The 18,064-nt window shown below is 41.1% G+C and overlaps 1 protein-coding gene across 1 annotated transcript in view; it reads right to left on the bottom strand.

Moving 5' to 3' along the window:
• The window catches only part of LOC121007528 (multidrug resistance-associated protein 1-like), a 150,252-nt gene that overhangs the window by 64,072 nt on the left and 68,116 nt on the right, over positions 1-18,064 (bottom strand). The window contains exons 10-13 of the mRNA XM_040439516.1: positions 17,234-17,411; positions 15,509-15,670; positions 4,691-4,783; positions 490-693 (exon numbers count right to left, since the gene is read on the bottom strand). Of these exons, the coding sequence (XP_040295450.1) occupies positions 490-693; positions 4,691-4,783; positions 15,509-15,670; positions 17,234-17,411 (637 nt within the window). The remainder of the gene's footprint in view (positions 1-489; positions 694-4,690; positions 4,784-15,508; positions 15,671-17,233; positions 17,412-18,064) is intronic.

The following is an 18,064-nucleotide window of genomic DNA, read 5'->3' as shown; positions in this document are numbered from 1 at the left end:
TCTGTGACCTCATGCTGTGCGTGATGGGTCACAGCACAGCATGGCAAAACAAGAAGAGAGCTGAATGACAGAAGAGTCAGCCGGAGCGGGTTGCTTTTTTATTTTTTCTGCTCTGAGCATGGGGGAGTCATTCACATTCGGACTCTCATCTAAGGTCTGAATTGGGGGCTCTTATTTCACTAGGTTCTAAACTAAGGTCTAAATGGGTGTATTTTCACATTGGGGTCTGATTGAGAGTCTTTAGAGCATGGAAGGTCTGAATTGGGTGTTTTTTAACATTGGGGGTCTTAGCTGAAGTATAACGAAAAATATTTTTTTCAGATTTTCCTCTAAAATCTAGGTGCGTCTTATGGGCAGGTGTGTCTTATAGGGCAAAAAAATATGGTAGTTCATGAACTCTATACTTGGTTGAACTTGATGGATTTATGTCTTTTTTCAACCATATCAACTATGTAACTATGTAATCAACTATGTAACTATGATACTCACCCAAAAAGGGGAAGTCACAAACAGCGCCATTGATCCTGAAAGCCACAGTGCCGTCTGTTTCACTGCTTTTAGCTCCATCAGCCTAAAGCTTTCAACTTTCTTCATGAAAGCATTCTCCCAGCCATAGAGCTTCAGCACCTTTATACCTTGCAGAATCTCAGAGATGAGCTTTATACGACCATCCTTCTGCTTCATCTGCTCCTCCTGTGGAAAAAGTAATAAGGCTTCATATATAGACTATGGAAATGTGGCTGTGAAACAAAATCAGCAATTGTTCATTGGGCCTTTTTTCTCTATCTGCATTAATTTTTATAAACATGTACAACAGAAATTTACCAATTTATCCTCATTATACAATGATGTTAATTTGCACTTTGAACATTTATAGCATAACTTTACATTTTTTTCATACAAAAGTTGAGTCCGTGTATAATGGTGGAAGGTGTTTTTTTGTAATTCTTGTATCGAAATGAATTTTCTTGGTCCAGAAATTTAAGTTTGTAGTGCCTTGTTTTAGGGAGCTGAACTCAAACATTTAATAACCTGGAACTTTTTAGCGTCAGAATTTTCCCCCCCCCAACAGAGTGTGCATTTAGAGTACGTATATTTAGCGTGAGCAGAAATGCAGCAAGGAAGAGGCTGAAAACTACGTCCATGTCCAGTTTAGTTGCATAGTTTTGAAGGTAAAATATCTGTTCATCTGAGAGGGAAGGAGCTTGCAGTTAATTTCTGGGCCACCACAAAGTGTATAGAGCTGTGCTAGCTCCAGCACACCGCAGCTCATTCAAACAGATTATCAAAGTTATTTGGATAGCAGATTTAGTAGAGTTGTCCGGCAGCGGCGTACTAAGGGTGGGGTGGCGTGGGGGGCGGTCCGCCCTGGGTGTCAGCTCTCAGGGGGGTGCCAGAAGCAATGAGCACTTCCATCAATACAGATACAGTTGTTTTCAAAATTGTTCAACCCCCACTGAAATTGGAGTGTTTTGGCCAGTTTGACATTGATTTTGATCATTTCAGTCATCTTGTTTACAATTAAATCAAAGAGGCACTTGTAAGTCAGACAAATATAACATAACATTTATAATGAAATAACCACAAATGTCTTTTCTGTGCTCACATCATTATCAGTTTTATTCAACCCCCAAGTGACATTCAATCTTAGTACTTAGTACAACATCCTTTTCCAGTTATAACAGCTTTTAAACGTGAAGCATAGCTTGACACAAGTGTCTTGCAGCGATCTACGGGTATCTTCGCCCATTCTTCATGGGCAAAAGCCTCCAGTTCAGTCACATTCTTAGGCTTGCACGCTGCAACTGCTTTCTTTAAGTCCCACCAGAGGTTCTCAATCGGATTTAAGTCTGGTGACTGCGATGGCCACTTCAAAATGTTCCAGCCTTTAATCTGCAACCATGCTCTAGTGGACTTGGAGGTATGCTTGGGATCATTGTCCTGTTGAAAGGTCCAACGTCTCCCAAGCCTCAGGTTTGTGACGGACTGCATCACATTTTCATCCAATATCTCCTGGTACTGAAGAGAATTCATGGTACCTTGCACACGCTGAAGCTTCCCTGTACCTGTAGAAGCAAAACAGCCCCAAAGCATGATTGACCCCCCGCCATGCTTCACAGTAGGCAAGGTGTTCTTTTCTTCATAGGCCTTGTTCTTCCTCCTCCAAACATAGCGTTGATCCATGGGCCCAAACAGTTCTAATTTTGTTTCATCAGTCCACAGAACACTATCCCAAAACTTTTGTGGTTTGTCCACATGACTTTTGGCATACTGCAGTCGACTCTTCTTATTCTTTGGAGACAGCAAGGGGGTGCGCCTGGGAGTTCTGGCATGGAGGCCTTCATTACGCAGTGTGCGCCTTATTGTCTGAGCTGAAACTTCAGTACCCACATCTGACAAATCTGTTTTCAGTTCCTCAGCAGTCACACGGGGACTTTCTCCACTTTGCGCTTCAGGTAGCGCACAGCAGTCGAAGTCAGCATCTTCTTTCTGCCACGACCAGGTAGCGTTTCAACAGTGCCCTTTGCCTTGAATTTGCGAATGATGCTTCCTATGGTGTCTCTTGGTATGTTTAACATCTTTGCAATCTTCTTATAGCCATTGCCCTTCCTGTGAAGCGAAATCACCTCTTCTCTTGTCTTCCTGGACCATTCTCTTGACTTCACCATATTTGTAAACACACCAGTAAATGTCTAGAAGGAGCTGAGTATCACAGTCCTTTTAAATCTGCCTAATTGGTGCTTATTATGCTTGATTGCTTCTCCTTGACATCCACAGGTGTTTTCAATACCTGATCGAAAACACTTGAATGAACCTCTGTTCTTAAGAGTGGTAGTCTTTAAGGAGTTGAATAATTGTGTCAATGAAGAAATCACAAAAAAAACATTTAATACTGGATTACAAAAACAATTGATGTCATTTTAGTTGCATTTGGTTCTTTAAAAAGTCCTTGTAAGATTTCATTCTGAACACAATTACAAATGTACACTAAATTCCCTAAAACCCTTTACAGCATTGGGGGTTGAATAATTTGGAACAACTGTAGCTGGAGCCCTGGGACTGCGGTCCTGTCACTCACTGCTCAGCTCCCCGCACTCCCCCCCTCCTTCAGGCAGCCGGCGCACAGAATGGTGAAGCAGGAAGACTTCTCACCGCTCCACCATTCAGCCTGCAGGCACAAATCATGCTGCCGGCCTGTGTGGGCGGAGCCTGCAGCTCGGGAATCTGCATAAGCTCTGCCCAGACAGTGCTGCAGAGCAATCTGTGCCTGCAGGGAAGAGAGTTATGTGAGCTTCAGGAACGGGACAAGGTGAGTTGTTACTGTATTTTTTAGTTTTTTTTATACAGAGGGGGCACAGGGGGCTTTATTACTAAGGAAGGGGCACAGAGGACTTTATTAATGTGAAGGGGCACAGAGGGCATTATTAATGTGAAAGGGCACAATGAGCATTTCTACTATGGAGGGGGCACAGAGCCAGAGGGCATTACTACAATGAAGGGGGCACAAAGGGCATTATTTCTGTAAAGGGGGCACATGGGCATTATTACTATGAAGGGGGCACAGTGGGCATTACTATAAAGGGGGCACAATGGGGATTATTACTGTGAAGGGGGCACAAAGAGGGCATTACAACTGAAGGCATAACTACTGTGAGGGGGGCACAATGTGGGCATAACTACTGTGAGGGGGCACACATCTGTACAAAACTACTGTGAAGGTTGTACAATGATGGCAATACTACTGTGAGGGGGTACAAAAGTATTGGGGGGAAGGGGGCGGGGGGCAAAGAAAGGACCTGCCCCGGGTGCCAAACACTCTAGGCACACCACTGTTGTCCTGGACTTTGAAATTGATGGACTATTCTCTGAATAGGCCAATTGGTGGGGGTCTGACTGTTGGCACACCCTTTGATCAGCAGGACTCTGATGAGCGGCACAGTCTACTCACGGCTTACCAAAGACAGTGCCATACATTGTATAGCGCCTGTGCTTGGTATTACAGCTCAGCCCTATGCACTTGAATGGGACTGAGCTGCGCCTAGGCCATGTGACTGATAAACATGATGTCACTGGCTTAGAAATAGGCCGCAGAGCTCACTGGAGCGCCAGCTGATCGGTGTCTGTGCAGGGAGTTGGACTCTCGCTGATCAAATATTGATGGCATATCCATCAATATCAAAATATCACACAAGTAAATAATTTCTAAAATATGACTTTTTTGCTGAAAAATATATGGAATAGGTCACGTTAATCGATTCCATTCAGGGCATCCGAGTGTGGACTTTGTTGAGTTGGCAATAAGAATTAGCTCCTGCTCAGGGTCAGCGAGCATAGCGTGCACCGCATATAAACATCAGGGGAGCCTCACTCTGTAAATCCTGGGAAGCTCCCGCTGACGCGTTTCACCAAAGATACAAATACTTTCCCACCCGCTCCAGCCTTTTTATCTTATACAGACAGGAAACCCTGAAGGCTACTCAGTATTTTGTGATTCAAATGTGGGACAAAAACCATGGACAAGGTTCATATCTTCCCATTGCATTTTCATTCTGCAGGCCCAATGCCAGGTTTTGGCTCACAAACACTGATGTAAAATACCGACCAAAGTTCGGCAATATAAAAAGTGTAAATTGCCCCCCCCCCCTTAAAGACACATCAACAAAAAAATTAGAAAACAGCTGAAGTTTACCTGTAATGTTTTGATGAACATTGAAAATACCGCCATAAAAGGAAGATTTAAAAGATACACTCCGATTCCTACCAATACAGCGACACCGAGATTCTGAAAAGACGACATTAACAAGCGGAGAAAATGATTTTAAAAATATCAGAGAAGTACTTTTATATACGATAAATAGTGGTAGGTTGTGGTGGCTCACTAGCAAGTAGTTAAGGTATGGTGCTGCAAGCTCATATAGAGGGAATCACCCCACCCTCTCTTAAAAGGCAAATGTAGTAATAGGAAAATGAGCGAGCACTCATACACTTGGCAACCAAATTGACATGTGCAGAAAATATTTATTAAATCCCCATAAAATACAAGTAATAAAATTTCTAAGAACAATGTAGCAATAATATACAACATTACAATCACATATATTGTGGTAGATATGATCGATACTATATTCGATAGAAAATTCAATATTGAAATATTCGATACCACTCCTTAGTGTCGATAAATTCAATAATATATATCACACCAAAAAACTTCAAGTATATGCTGTTATTTGGGAAAGAGGGGGTATTATCTTCTAGAGCTCTATCCCAATTTGGGAAACTGAATGTCACTGAAAATGTTGTACGTGTATTCACTGGGAGCGCAACACGTTCATAAAGTGTCCACAGGAATCCTGATAATGTGAAAAGTCTCTTATAGCATATCCTTTTAAGGTCAATATGAGCTTTGAATCGAAGAAAACTTTAAATGGATATTTGGCTTACCGTCTAGCGTCTGCTGTCTCCCTATTGCTTCAATGGAGCTTTAAATATTTGCCGGCTTATTCAGTCGCTCCATACACCAAGCTGGTTTAAATTTCGCGGGAGTTCCAAAGATCGCGGGAGTTGCCACTCTGTTCCGCAATTTCCTTCGGTGCTGCTTTCGACGATAAGAATAGTTAATCCTTTACTGTAGAAATTTTCTTCTGTATGGCCATACAGTATTATCGGAGGCTTTTCAATGCAGGTACATCACTTGTTTCACCATACGCGTTTTGGGTAGATTCACTCTCCCTTCCTCAGTGGTCGAGTGTCTGCCTGCTCTGCCTCCATTTTTATCCATTCCTTTAACTGCTTCCCAAATCTCGGACACCTGTTGTTCATACTACTCCCAGTTGGCCAGGGAATCCTCCCACATAATCAGGGGATAATTCTATACAGCCTTGATTTTTTTTTTTACTTGCAGTTTCCATGCGTTTTTTTGGGGACACATGCGTTTTTTGGCCCAGATGTCCCAATTGGTGTGATACATCATTGTGTGAAATATAAACTTGATATTGGATTGCTAACACTTATAAAATGACTTTTTATAATAAAATATTATTAAACAAATTTTCAAGATTAAAATATCAATATAAGAATGTAAAACAATAAATAATAAATGTGAGGAATCTTGAAAGTTTCATAGGAATCCTAGAGTTTGATACAATTATTCGGATTTGATAGAGAAAGAAGGGTGGGTATCTCGGAGCCAAGGACACGTCGCAGAGCCGATAAACGGCCTAGCATGCGACGTGCCGTCGGCCACGAGACACCCAACCTACATAAATCCAAAAATTTCCAACTCCGAATTAAGGCCTTTCGGTTGTAGAGATCCAAATTCATAAATGCGTCTGATTTCTATCCTAGACATTTGTCTGATAAAATCCCCGCCTCTCCAGTGTTTCTCCACCTTCTCCAGTGCCATAAACACCAGACTTGATGGATCCTGATTATGCATCTCTTTATAATGTTTAGATAGGGAATGTTTATCATAACCCTTCCTGATGTTGGCAATATGTTCGGCCACTCTTTTTTTGAATGGCCTCTTGGTACTATATATTGTCTGTTACAGGGGCACTGGAGAAGGTAGATAAATCCACTGGAGTCACATGTAAGACAATCTTCTATCTCCCAATTAAAGTTGTTCTGAGTCGAGGGGACATTAGTCGTCAGGCGGGGTTTTTTATTCATTCTACAACCCATACACCTTCCACATTTATAAAAACCCTTCAAACTCAGCCAAGTTCCTGAAAAACTCAACTTATTCTGTTTCCACGGTTTTACGGTAGGGGCCACCTTGATACCTAGATTCGGTGCCCTAGTGAAGGTAATCGTCGGAACAGTCGGGAGTAAGTGTCCCACAATTTTGTCATTCAACACATGGTGCCAATGGGTTTTAATAATTTTCTGAATCTTCCTATAATTCTCATTAAATGGAAGAACAACTCTCATGGCTTCTTCTTTATTTTGTGTTTTATCTTTCTCATTATCTATCTAATTTTTATCTTTATTGTCCTCCTTATTAAAGAACTCTCTTCTATCTAATTTCCTAATTTGGTTGAGTGACTCCTCCACTAAGTTTTCAGGATATTCCTTCTCAATAAATTGTCTTTTCATCTCAATGGCTTCCATCTCAAAAGTATGTCCCTCTGTGCAGTTCCGCTTAATCCTACGGAACTGACCAGAGGGAACATTTGTCAGCCATTTCGGCAGGTGACAGCTAGAAAAATCAATATAACCATTTCTAGCTGTGGATTTACAAAATGTCTCACATATATATTTATTACCAGATTGTGTGATTAATAAATCCAAGAATTCGGTGCTGTCATATATGTTTGAGGTAAAGACCAGATTTAAATTATTAATATTAATTGTTTCTAGGAATTTTTCCAATTCTTCTTTACTCTGTTTCCAGATGAAGATCATATCATCTATATAAACGGCGCCACAGGGCCAGATCCGTCCCCAGCGTCGGCTTGATGAGGTTGTACTCCCACTCAGCCAAGAACAAATTAGCATAGCTGGGGGCGAATCTGGTCCCCATGGCGGCAACCCGCTTCTGCAGGAAGAATTCCCCCTCAAAAAAGAAGTAGTTGTGGCTCAGGATATTTTCTATTCCTTTCGTTATAAATTCTTTTTTTATTGCTCCATACGAGCCATCTCTTATTAATTGCATTTTTACAGCATCAATTCCTTGCTGATATTCAATCACAGTATGAAGTGACTGAACATCAAGTGTACCCATAATCCAGCCAGACTGGACATCTAAGTTTTCCAGAATCTGTATGATTTGGGTAGTATCTTTAATATAGGAATTGGTTTTCTTGACTATTGGCTGTAACTGTAAGTCTATATATTTGGACAGGTTGGATGTGATAGATCCAATCCCTGAGACGATAGGGCGTCCTGGAGGATCATTCGGATTTTTATGCACCTTGGGCAGGCAGTAGAAGCATTGTAGCCTCCTCTGCGTGCCCAAAATGAAATACAGTTCCTGCTGTGATATTGTACCATTATCCAATCCGTCCATACTGTATCTCCTGAGCTCCAACTCAAATCTCTCAAGGGGGTCTCCCCCCAATTTTTGATAGGTCTCCCCATCTGAGAGTTGTCGGAGATATTCCCTATTATAATTAATTGCGTCCATCACCACTACCGCACCTCCCTTATCCGCGGGGCGTATAGTGATGGAATGTTTTCTTTGTAGTTGTTTCAATGCCTCAAACTCTCCTCTGGTAAGATTGTTTGTGGCTCTTGATCTAGCCTTTGGTTTGCAAATATCTTCCTCTACACACTTCTGAAAGGCTCCTATTTCTTTGCTGATTTCACTCCTTGGGAACATATTTGATTTATTTTTTAGGAGGTTTTTGTTAGGGTTTTTTGTCTTTTTTATGGTTTTTTTCAACTATCACTTTCTCATTCCTCACAATTGGATTTTTGATAAAATATTTTTTGAGGCAGATATTCCTTATTAGTTTTTGTACTCCTACAGTTGTGTTCAAAATTATTCAACCCCCACTGAAATTGAGTGTTTTGGCCAGTTTGACATTGATTTTGATCATTTCAGTCATCTTGTTTACAATTAAATCAAAGAGGCACTTGTAAGTCAGACAAATATAACATAACATTTATAATGAAATAACCACAAATGTCTTTTCTGTGCTCACATTATCAGTTTTATTCAACCCCCAAGTGACATTCAATCTTAGTACTTAGTACAACATCCTTTTCCAGTTATAACAGCTTTTAAACGTGAAGCATAGCTTGACACAATTGTCTTGCAGCGATCTACGGGTATCTTCGCCCATTCTTCATGGGCAAAAGCCTCCAGTTCAGTCACATTCTTAGGCTTGCACGCTGCAACTGCTTTCTTTAAGTCCCACCAGAGGTTCTCAATCGGATTTAAGTCTGGTGACTGCGATGGCCACTTCAAAATGTTCCAGCCTTTAATCTGCAACCATGCTCTAGTGGACTTGGAGGTATGCTTGGGATCATTGTCCTGTTGAAAGGTCCAACGTCTCCCAAGCCTCAGGTTTGTGACGGACTGCATCACATTTTCATCCAATATCTCCTGGTACTGAAGAGAATTCATGGTACCTTGCACACGCTGAAGCTTCCCTGTACCTGTAGAAGCAAAACAGCCCCAAAGCATGATTGACCCCCCGCCATGCTTCACAGTAGGCAAGGTGTTCTTTTCTTCATAGGCCTTGTTCTTCCTCCTCCAAACATAGCGTTGATCCATGGGCCCAAACAGTTCTAATTTTGTTTCATCAGTCCACAGAACACTTTTGTGGTTTGTCCACATGACTTTTGGCATACTGCAGTCGACTCTTCTTATTCTTTGGAGACAGCAAGGGGGTGCGCCTGGGAGTTCTGGCATGGAGGCCTTCATTACGCAGTGTGCGCCTTATTGTCTGAGCTGAAACTTCAGTACCCACATCTGACAAATCTTTTTTCAGTTCCTCAGCAGTCACACGGGGACTTTTCTCCACTTTGCGCTTCAGGTACCGCACAGCAGTCGAAGTCAGCATCTTCTTTCTGCCATGACCAGGTAGCGTTTCCACAGTGCCCTTTGCCTTGAATTTGCGAATGATGCTTCCTATGGTGTCTCTTGGTATGTTTAACATCTTTGCAATCTTCTTATAGCCATTGCCCTTCCTGTGAAGCGAAATCACCTCTTCTCTTGTCTTCCTGGACCATTCTCTTGACTTCACCATATTTGTAAACACACCAGTAAATGTCTAGAAGGAGCTGAGTATCACAGTCCTTTTAAATCTGCCTAATTGGTGCTTATTATGCTTGATTGCTTCTCCTTGACATCCACAGGTGTTTTCAATACCTGATCGAAAACACTTGAATGAACCTCTGTTCTTAAGAGTGGTAGTCTTTAAGGAGTTGAATAATTGTGTCAATGAAGAAATCACAAAAAAAACATTTAATACCGTAATACAAAAACAATTGATGTCATTTTAGTTGCATTTGGTTCTTTAAAAAGTCCTTGTAAGATTTCATTCTGAACACAATTACAAATGTACACTAAATTCCCTAAAACCCTTTACAGCATTGGGGGTTGAATAATTTTGAACACAACTGTATATATGTAGAGAATTTATCCATCTTATTGGTGGGGGAAAACTTCAGACCTTTCTCCAACAGATTATTTTTGGTTTTAGTCAGGGTGGTTGAACTTAAATTAATTATTGCGCTGAGATCCGTTGCTAGTGATGTCTTTTGTGATATGTGTCTCTTCCTCTTACTTCGTCTTGTCTTTCTGACCCTCCTCTGTGTCTTGAGTGTTGGTATCTTACTTGTTCTATGTGGTTCATCTTTTGGGGTGCATGGTGATCCTGTCTCTGTGATGTATGATATTGTCCCTTCCCTGTGTTCTGATATTGATAAGTGCTCTTGGGTCTTAAATTGTAGTGATGTGTCGGTGATTCTAAACTGTGATTGGGAGGTGTCCTTTCTCTGTGTCGTAATCGTGCTCTGTGATGTGCTGGGGTATGATCTAAAAAAATGCAGATCAGACAGCTCCTCATATCCGTTTGTCACAGAGATTGAGTAGCTGTCTGTTAAGCCCTGTCGATCCCTATCCCCTTTTTTTTTCTTCCCTTTTGAAATCTCATTCTGTAATAAGGGAATTTGTTCCCCAGATCTTTCACCCTGGTGATTTTTCTGTGTATTCTGGTGTTTTTTAGTTTTTTTATTAATGATCTCACTCTTAATTTTATCTAATCCACTTTACCTCAAACATACAGGAGAGCACCGAATTCTTGGATTTATTAATCACACAATCTGGTAATAAATATATATGTGAGACATTTTGTAAATCCACAGCTAGAAATGGTTATATTGATTTTTCTAGCTGTCACCTGCCGAAATGGCTGACAAATGTTCCCTCTGGTCAGTTCCGTAGGATTAAGCGGAACTGCACAGAGGGACATACTTTTGAGATGGAAGCCATTGAGATGAAAAGACAATTTATTGAGAAGGAATATCCTGAAAACTTAGTGGAGGAGTCACTCAACCAAATTAGGAAATTAGATAGAAGAGAGTTCTTTAATAAGGAGGACAATAAAGATAAAAATTAGATAGATAATGAGAAAGATAAAACACAAAATAAAGAAGAAGCCATGAGAGTTGTTCTTCCATTTAATGAGAATTATAGGAAGATTCAGAAAATTATTAAAACCCATTGGCACCATGTGTTGAATGACAAAATTGTGGGACACTTACTCCTGACTGTTCCGACGATTACCTTCACTAGGGCACCGAATCTAGGTATCAAGGTGGCCCCTACCGTAAAACCGTGGAAACAAAATAAGTTTGAAGGGTTTTTATAAATGTGGAAGGTGTATGGGTTGTAGAATGAATAAAAAACCCCGCCTGACGACTAATGTCCCCTCGACTCAGAACAACTTTAATTGGGAGATAGAAGATTGTCTTACATGTGACTCCAGTGGATTTATCTACCTTCTCCAGTGCCCCTGTAACAGACAATATATAGGACGTACCAAGAGGCCATTCAAAAAAAGAGTGGCCGAACATATTGCCAACATCAGGAAGGGTTATGATAAACATTCCCTATCTAAACATTATAAAGAGATGCATAATCAGGATCCATCAAGTCTGGTGTTTATGGCACTGGAGAAGGTGGAGAAACACTGGAGAGGCGGGGATTTTATCAGACAAATGTCTAGGATAGAATCCAGACGCATTTATGAATTTGGATCTCTACAACCGAAAGGCCTTAATTCGGAGTTGGAAATTTTTGGATTTATGTAGGTTGGGCGTCTCGTGGCCGACGGCACGTCGCATGCTAGGCCGTTTATCGGCTCTGCGACGTGTCCTTGGCTCCGAGATACCCACCCTTCTTTCTCTATCAAATCCGAATAATTGTATCAAACTCTAGGATTCCTATGAAACTTTCAAGATTCCTCACATTTATTATTTATTGTTTTACATTCTTATATTGATATTTTAATCTTGAAAATTTGTTTAATAATATTTTATTATAAAAAGTCATTTTATAAGTGTTAGCAATCAGATATCAAGTTTATATTTCACACAATGATATATCACACCAATTGGGACATCTGGGCCAAAAAACGCATGTGTCCCCAAAAAAACGCATGGAAACTGCAAGTAAAAAAAAATTAAAAAAAAATCAAGGCTGTATAGAATTATCCCCTGATTATGTGGGAGGATTCTCTGGCCAACTGGGAGTAGTATGAACAACAGGTGTCCGAGATTTGGGAAGCAATTAAAGGAATGGATAAAAATTGATGCAGAGCAGGCAGACACTCGACCACTGAGGAAGGGAGAGTGAATCTACCCAAAACGCGTATGGTGAAACAAGTGATGTACCTGCATTGAAAAGCCTCCGACAATACTGTATGGCCATACAGAAGAAAATTTCTACAGTAAAGGATTAACTATTCTTATCGTCGAAAGCTGCACCAAAGGAAATTGCGGAACAGAGTGGCAACTCCCGCGATATTTGGAACTCCCGCGAAATTTAAACCAGCTTGCTGTATAGAGCGACTGAATAAGCCGGCAAATATTTAAAGCTACATTGAAGCAATAAGGAGACAGCAGACGCTAGACGGTAAGCCAAATATCCATTTAAAGTTTTCTTCGATTCAAAGCTCATATCGACCTTAAAAGGATATGCTATAAGAGACTTTTCACATTATCAGGATTCCTGTGGACACTTTATGAACATATTGCGCTCCCAGTGAATACACGTACAACATTTTCAGTGACATTCAGTTTCCCAAATTGGGATAGAGCTCTAGAAGATAATACCCCCTCTTTCCCAAATAACAGCATATACTTGAAGTTTTTTGGTGCGATATATATTATTGAATTTATCGACACTATTGAGTGGTATCGAATATTTCAACATTGAATTTTCTATTGAATATATTTTTATCGAATATAGTATCGATCATATCTACCACAATATATGTGACTAATGTTGTATATTATTGCTACATTGTTCTTATAAATTTTATTACTTGTATTTTATGGGGATTTAATAAATATTTTCTGCACATGTCAATTTGGTTGCCAAGTGTATGAGTGCTCGCTCATTTTCCTATTACTACTTTTATATACGAGTGTGGGTCTTTTTACATAATCGTTAATTGGGGTGAAAAGCCATACAAAGGATCATTCAGAATATTGTATTATTTAATCTTGGGACAATCCCTTTAAAGATATAACTAAAGGGGTTATCCAGGAAAACATATTTATGACTTATCCTCAGGATAGTATCAGATCTGTGGGGTTTCGACACCTAGGACCCCTGCCGATCAGCTATCAGAAAAAGGCCTTGAGCGCCGCAGCCTCTTCCTAGGCCAAGTGATGTCCCCGTACATCAGTCACATGACCTAGTTGCAGCTCAGCCCCATTCAAGTCAATGGGGCTGAGCTGCATTACCAAGCACTGCCACTATATGATGTGCTGCGCTGTCCTTGGAAAGCTGCCAGGAGCCTGCATCTCTCACCATAACTCCGGTGAGCGCAGCGGCTCCCTGAAACAGCTGATTGGCGGGAATGCTGGGACTTGGACCCCCGCTGATGTGATAATGATCACCTATCCTGGATAAGTCATCATTATTTCCCAGATAACCCCTTTAACCAGTATTTTATAGAAAAACATCAACACTGCAATCACTTAAGGAGATGAACCCAACATTGCATTGTTCGAAATTCTCTCTTTATCAAACTAAAAGGTAGGCACACACATCCAGACAAATATACGTAACCCATATGTATTTGTCTCAAAGCGATTATTACTGGTTCTTGGAGTGAAGTAGCAGATAACGTCCTGCCACTATCGACACTGCTATTTGTTAATTCATATTCTCATGAACTATGGTCTGATTCTCCACTATTCAGTCACCTCAGCAGCCCCTTGTAAAAACATTAACGACACTGGAAAATTAGGAACAAAGGGCAACCTGTTCTACTGCATTCCAGGCATCTTCTGGCTGGGACACCTTCACGCTCCATTGTGCTGCACTCCGAAATCTGATGCATTTATAGGCTTCTCTTATCTGCTTTTTCTATCTGACTGCATTTAGCAATAATAATCCAGTCCTCTGAACTTCTATAATAGTTTCATGTCTATCTTCAGTTGTGCAAAAATGTCATAGGACTCCACAGCAAAACAGTACAGGACACCGCCAGTGACATTTTTTAAGTTACTGATCACTGTAGGTGCTGCTGTCTTAATAATGCAAGATATGGGCTAGTATCCCCCTCGCTGTGCAGAATATAACAGATTTATCACCAGGGTGCACATCATGTTAATGAATCTCCTATTCCAACAGAAATCTGGGTCTCACTCCCCTTTGTCTAAAATTACTGTCCTCTCCCATCTTGGTTGAACTTGATGAACCTGTGTCTTTTTTCAACCGTATTAACTATGTAAATATTTCTAATTTCAAATTAGGAAAAAAAAAAAAAAAAAAAAAAAAACTTGGCTCAACTTTAACTTCTATTTTGGAAAAAGTGAAACGAATGCCTTAAATATATATGACACTCATTCTGAACACTATGGGGCACATTTACCAAGACCCATGTTTTAGACGCCAGTCTAAATAAAGCCCTAAAGTTATCCGCCGAAGTTATGAAGAGGCACCGGTCTCCATAACTTCGGCACATCCAGCACCAGTTCTAAATGTAAGACAGCTTCCAAGCCGTCTTACATTTAGACCTTTTTCTACGCCTAAAACAGGCATAGAAAATGGTGAATGAGACAGGGCTGCCGGCCTGTCCCCTTCCCACGCATGTCATGCCCACAATCTTAGATCTGGCATGGGTAGGGCTAAGTCACAGATAGCGGCGCCACCGTTGCACCACTATCTGCGCCTGAAATATGCCTAATTTAGGCGTATTTTTAGCACAGTAAATGACCCCCTATATTTCTCAATGCATTTACACTACACAACTAGCATAAACATATGGATAACATGCATAATGAAACTGGCTGCCTGCAGCCACCACTAGAGGGAGCCCTGTGTATATGAATTTATACAGTTACTACTGAATACAATGGAAGCGGTACAAAAAAAATAAAAAATAAAATATAAAAAAATCTCTTTAAACTGCACACTCTCCCTTGTGGTTGAAGGAAAATGGCGAATCTATGTCAGGCAGCCCCTATAACAGGGATCAGCAGCCTTCAGCATTCCAGCTGTGGTGAAACTGACTCCCAGCATGCACACTTGCTTAGCGGTTTTCAGAACTCCTATTGAAGTGAATGGAGCATGCTGGGAGTAGTAGTTTTACCACATCTGGAGTGCCAAAGGATGCTGACCCCTGCCGTATAACCACAGGCTCCACAGCAGTGTGGTCTGCCACCATGGCGAGTACCTCACAGTTTATCTTGAAATCCTGGCAAATGCTTTGAGCAACTAGCAGTAGTTGATGCAATCCAACCATAGGATAAATAAAGTAATGAGAAAATATCCATGCTACTGAATTTTGCACAGACCGGTTATGGCCCAATTGTAACTCACCTGCCACAGGAAATACATGACAAAAATTATTGCAATTGGTGCCGACCAGACATAGTTTAAGCACGTGGCCAAGTCCATGAGCTTCTGCACATCTGTGGAGATCAGGTTCACAATTTCACCAGCCGAGGAATTCTTTCGTCCAGCATTGGAAATGACTAAGGCCTTTACAATAAGGAACAGATAATATTAACCATTGTAAAAGGAGAAATAAAGAAATAACAAAAACACAACATTGACTGCTTCAGCTGTGAATAGGTTTATTTAGCCGTGCCTTAAAGGGGCTGTCTCACTTCAGCAAATGGCATTTATCATGTAGACAAAGTTAAAGGACATCTGTCAGCAGATTTGTACCTATGACACTGGCTGACCTGTTACATGTGCACTTGGCAGCTGAAGACATCTGTGTTGGTCCCATGTTCATATGAGCCCGCATTACTGAGAAACATGAGGTTTTATTATATGCAAATGAGCCTCTAGGAGCAACGGGGGCGTTACCGTTACACCTAGAGGCTCTGCTCTCACTGCAACTGCAGGGCCATCTGCACTTTGACAGGGCTAGGTGTGATTATGTCTACACTGCCTGGTCCTGTCAAAGTGCAGAGGGCGTAGCAGTTGCAGAGAGAGCAGAGCCTTTAGGTGTAATGGTAACGCCCCCTTTGCATGTATTAAAACATAATTTTTCTTAGCAATGCGGCCACATATGAACATGGGACCAACACATGCGCTTGGCAGCTGAAGGCATCTGTAACAAGTCAGCCAGTTTCATAGATACAAATCTGCCCTTTAATACAAGGCACCTACTAATGTATTGCGATTCTCCATATTGCTTCCTTTTCTGGCTTGATTCATTTTTCCCATCACATTATATACTGTGCATTTCCAGGGGGTTACGCTCACCCTGCAATGCAGCAGTTGGGATGTGCTTGCACATTACAGGAAAAAGTGCCAGCCTCTCTGGTTGCCGGGACCGTGGGAGCGCGCACAGTCACCAATGTGCCACCTTGTATCTGTGCTGCAATGGTGGATATGAGCAGGGTATAATGTGATGGAAAAATGAATCAAGTCATCAACAGAGGCAATATTGAGAATCACAATACATTAGTGACGTCACCAGCACTGATGGGCGGGCTTTAACACTGCCCTAGTTGTTTTACAGGCAGCGCTAAAGCCAGTCGATTAGTGTCAGTGACGTCACTGGGCTCACTGCTAGGGGGAAGCCTCTGCCTAGCTTACCCATGGAGAGCCCGGTACGCCACTATCTCCGGAAAGAGCCCTTGCCCTGCACTGAACCGCACGAAATGCTCTGAAGCTCATGTCAGAGGGGCTGAGTGGGTGAAGAAGGGGATATGTCCAACCCGGACAACCCCTTTAAAGTAAGCTTCTACTAGTAATATTTGTTTAGTTCGCATAAATTCTATCTTATATGGTAAAGTTTGCTCTGCAGGGGTTCACTGACAAGTATCTGTTTTTCGGTCTGAAAATTGTGGATTCTGCAAAATATAGATGCAGTCAATGTGCCATCCACATTTTTTGGCAGACCCATAGGTCTTCAGAGGATTTGTGTGCTTTCTGTATTCGTATGTCCATTCCACAAAGGGGTAGAACATGTCCTATAAATTGACAGCAGAACGCAGACCACAGACCCAATGAAGTCAATGGTTTCGCAAAAATGCAGATGCAACATGGATGGTATGAATGTACCATGTGGACTATAAAGTACTGTACCTTCTTGTAGACACTGCCCACTATTGCTGATCGGAGTCTCATTCCAATGACATAGCACTGATAGTCATGTTGGTGAAGGAAGAGGGACTGAAAACAAGGGCAAATCAGCAGGAGGACAGCAATCAAAAAGCTTTGCCAAGTTGGTGTCAAAGAATCCTTCAAACTGCCCAAGAGTAGCCTGATGAAAATGGATAATGCTTAGAGTAAAACCACTTGATAATAGTAATAATAACATGAGCACGTCAGCTCACTTACAATGTGGAACCCGATAACTTATTCTACTACTCCATTATTTCTAATATATACCCTCTGGAAGAAGTGGGGGATTTACTAAGCTTACTGTGCCAGAATTATGGTTTACTTTCTGCTTGGTACCACATTTATTATGCGTTTTAGACACTTTCTGCAACTTAAACTACTTTCACATCTCACATTGTATTATCATGACGGAAATGTTTTTGCTGATCCATGACAGATCCAACAAAAAAGTTTCCGTCATAATACAACCGTCTGCATCCGTTATGAACAGATCCGGTTGTATTATCTCTAAAATCGATGAGATGTAAAGTTAGATAAAAGTGTTTATAAAATGCACCAAATGAATCATCCAGCAGGAGCCACTTTGATAAATCTGATGCAAAGACTTTCTAATCTAAGTTGTTAAAATAATAGGATTAGTAAACCTGAACCAATGGATTCCACAAATACGGTGTATATCCATTCTAAAGGGTAAATTAGACTGCCAGATGATCGGTAACGAGCGTTACTATGAAAGCTCGTTATTGACTATCTGGCAGTCGTCTAAGGGCTCTTTCACACTTGCGTTGTCCG

Source organism: Bufo bufo, chromosome 7, assembly GCF_905171765.1.
Source record: "Bufo bufo chromosome 7, aBufBuf1.1, whole genome shotgun sequence".
NCBI classification, from domain to species: Eukaryota; Metazoa; Chordata; class Amphibia; order Anura; family Bufonidae; genus Bufo; species Bufo bufo.
The sequence above is the reverse complement of the archived record's forward strand: the minus strand, read 5'-3'. Positions and strand labels throughout refer to the sequence as shown.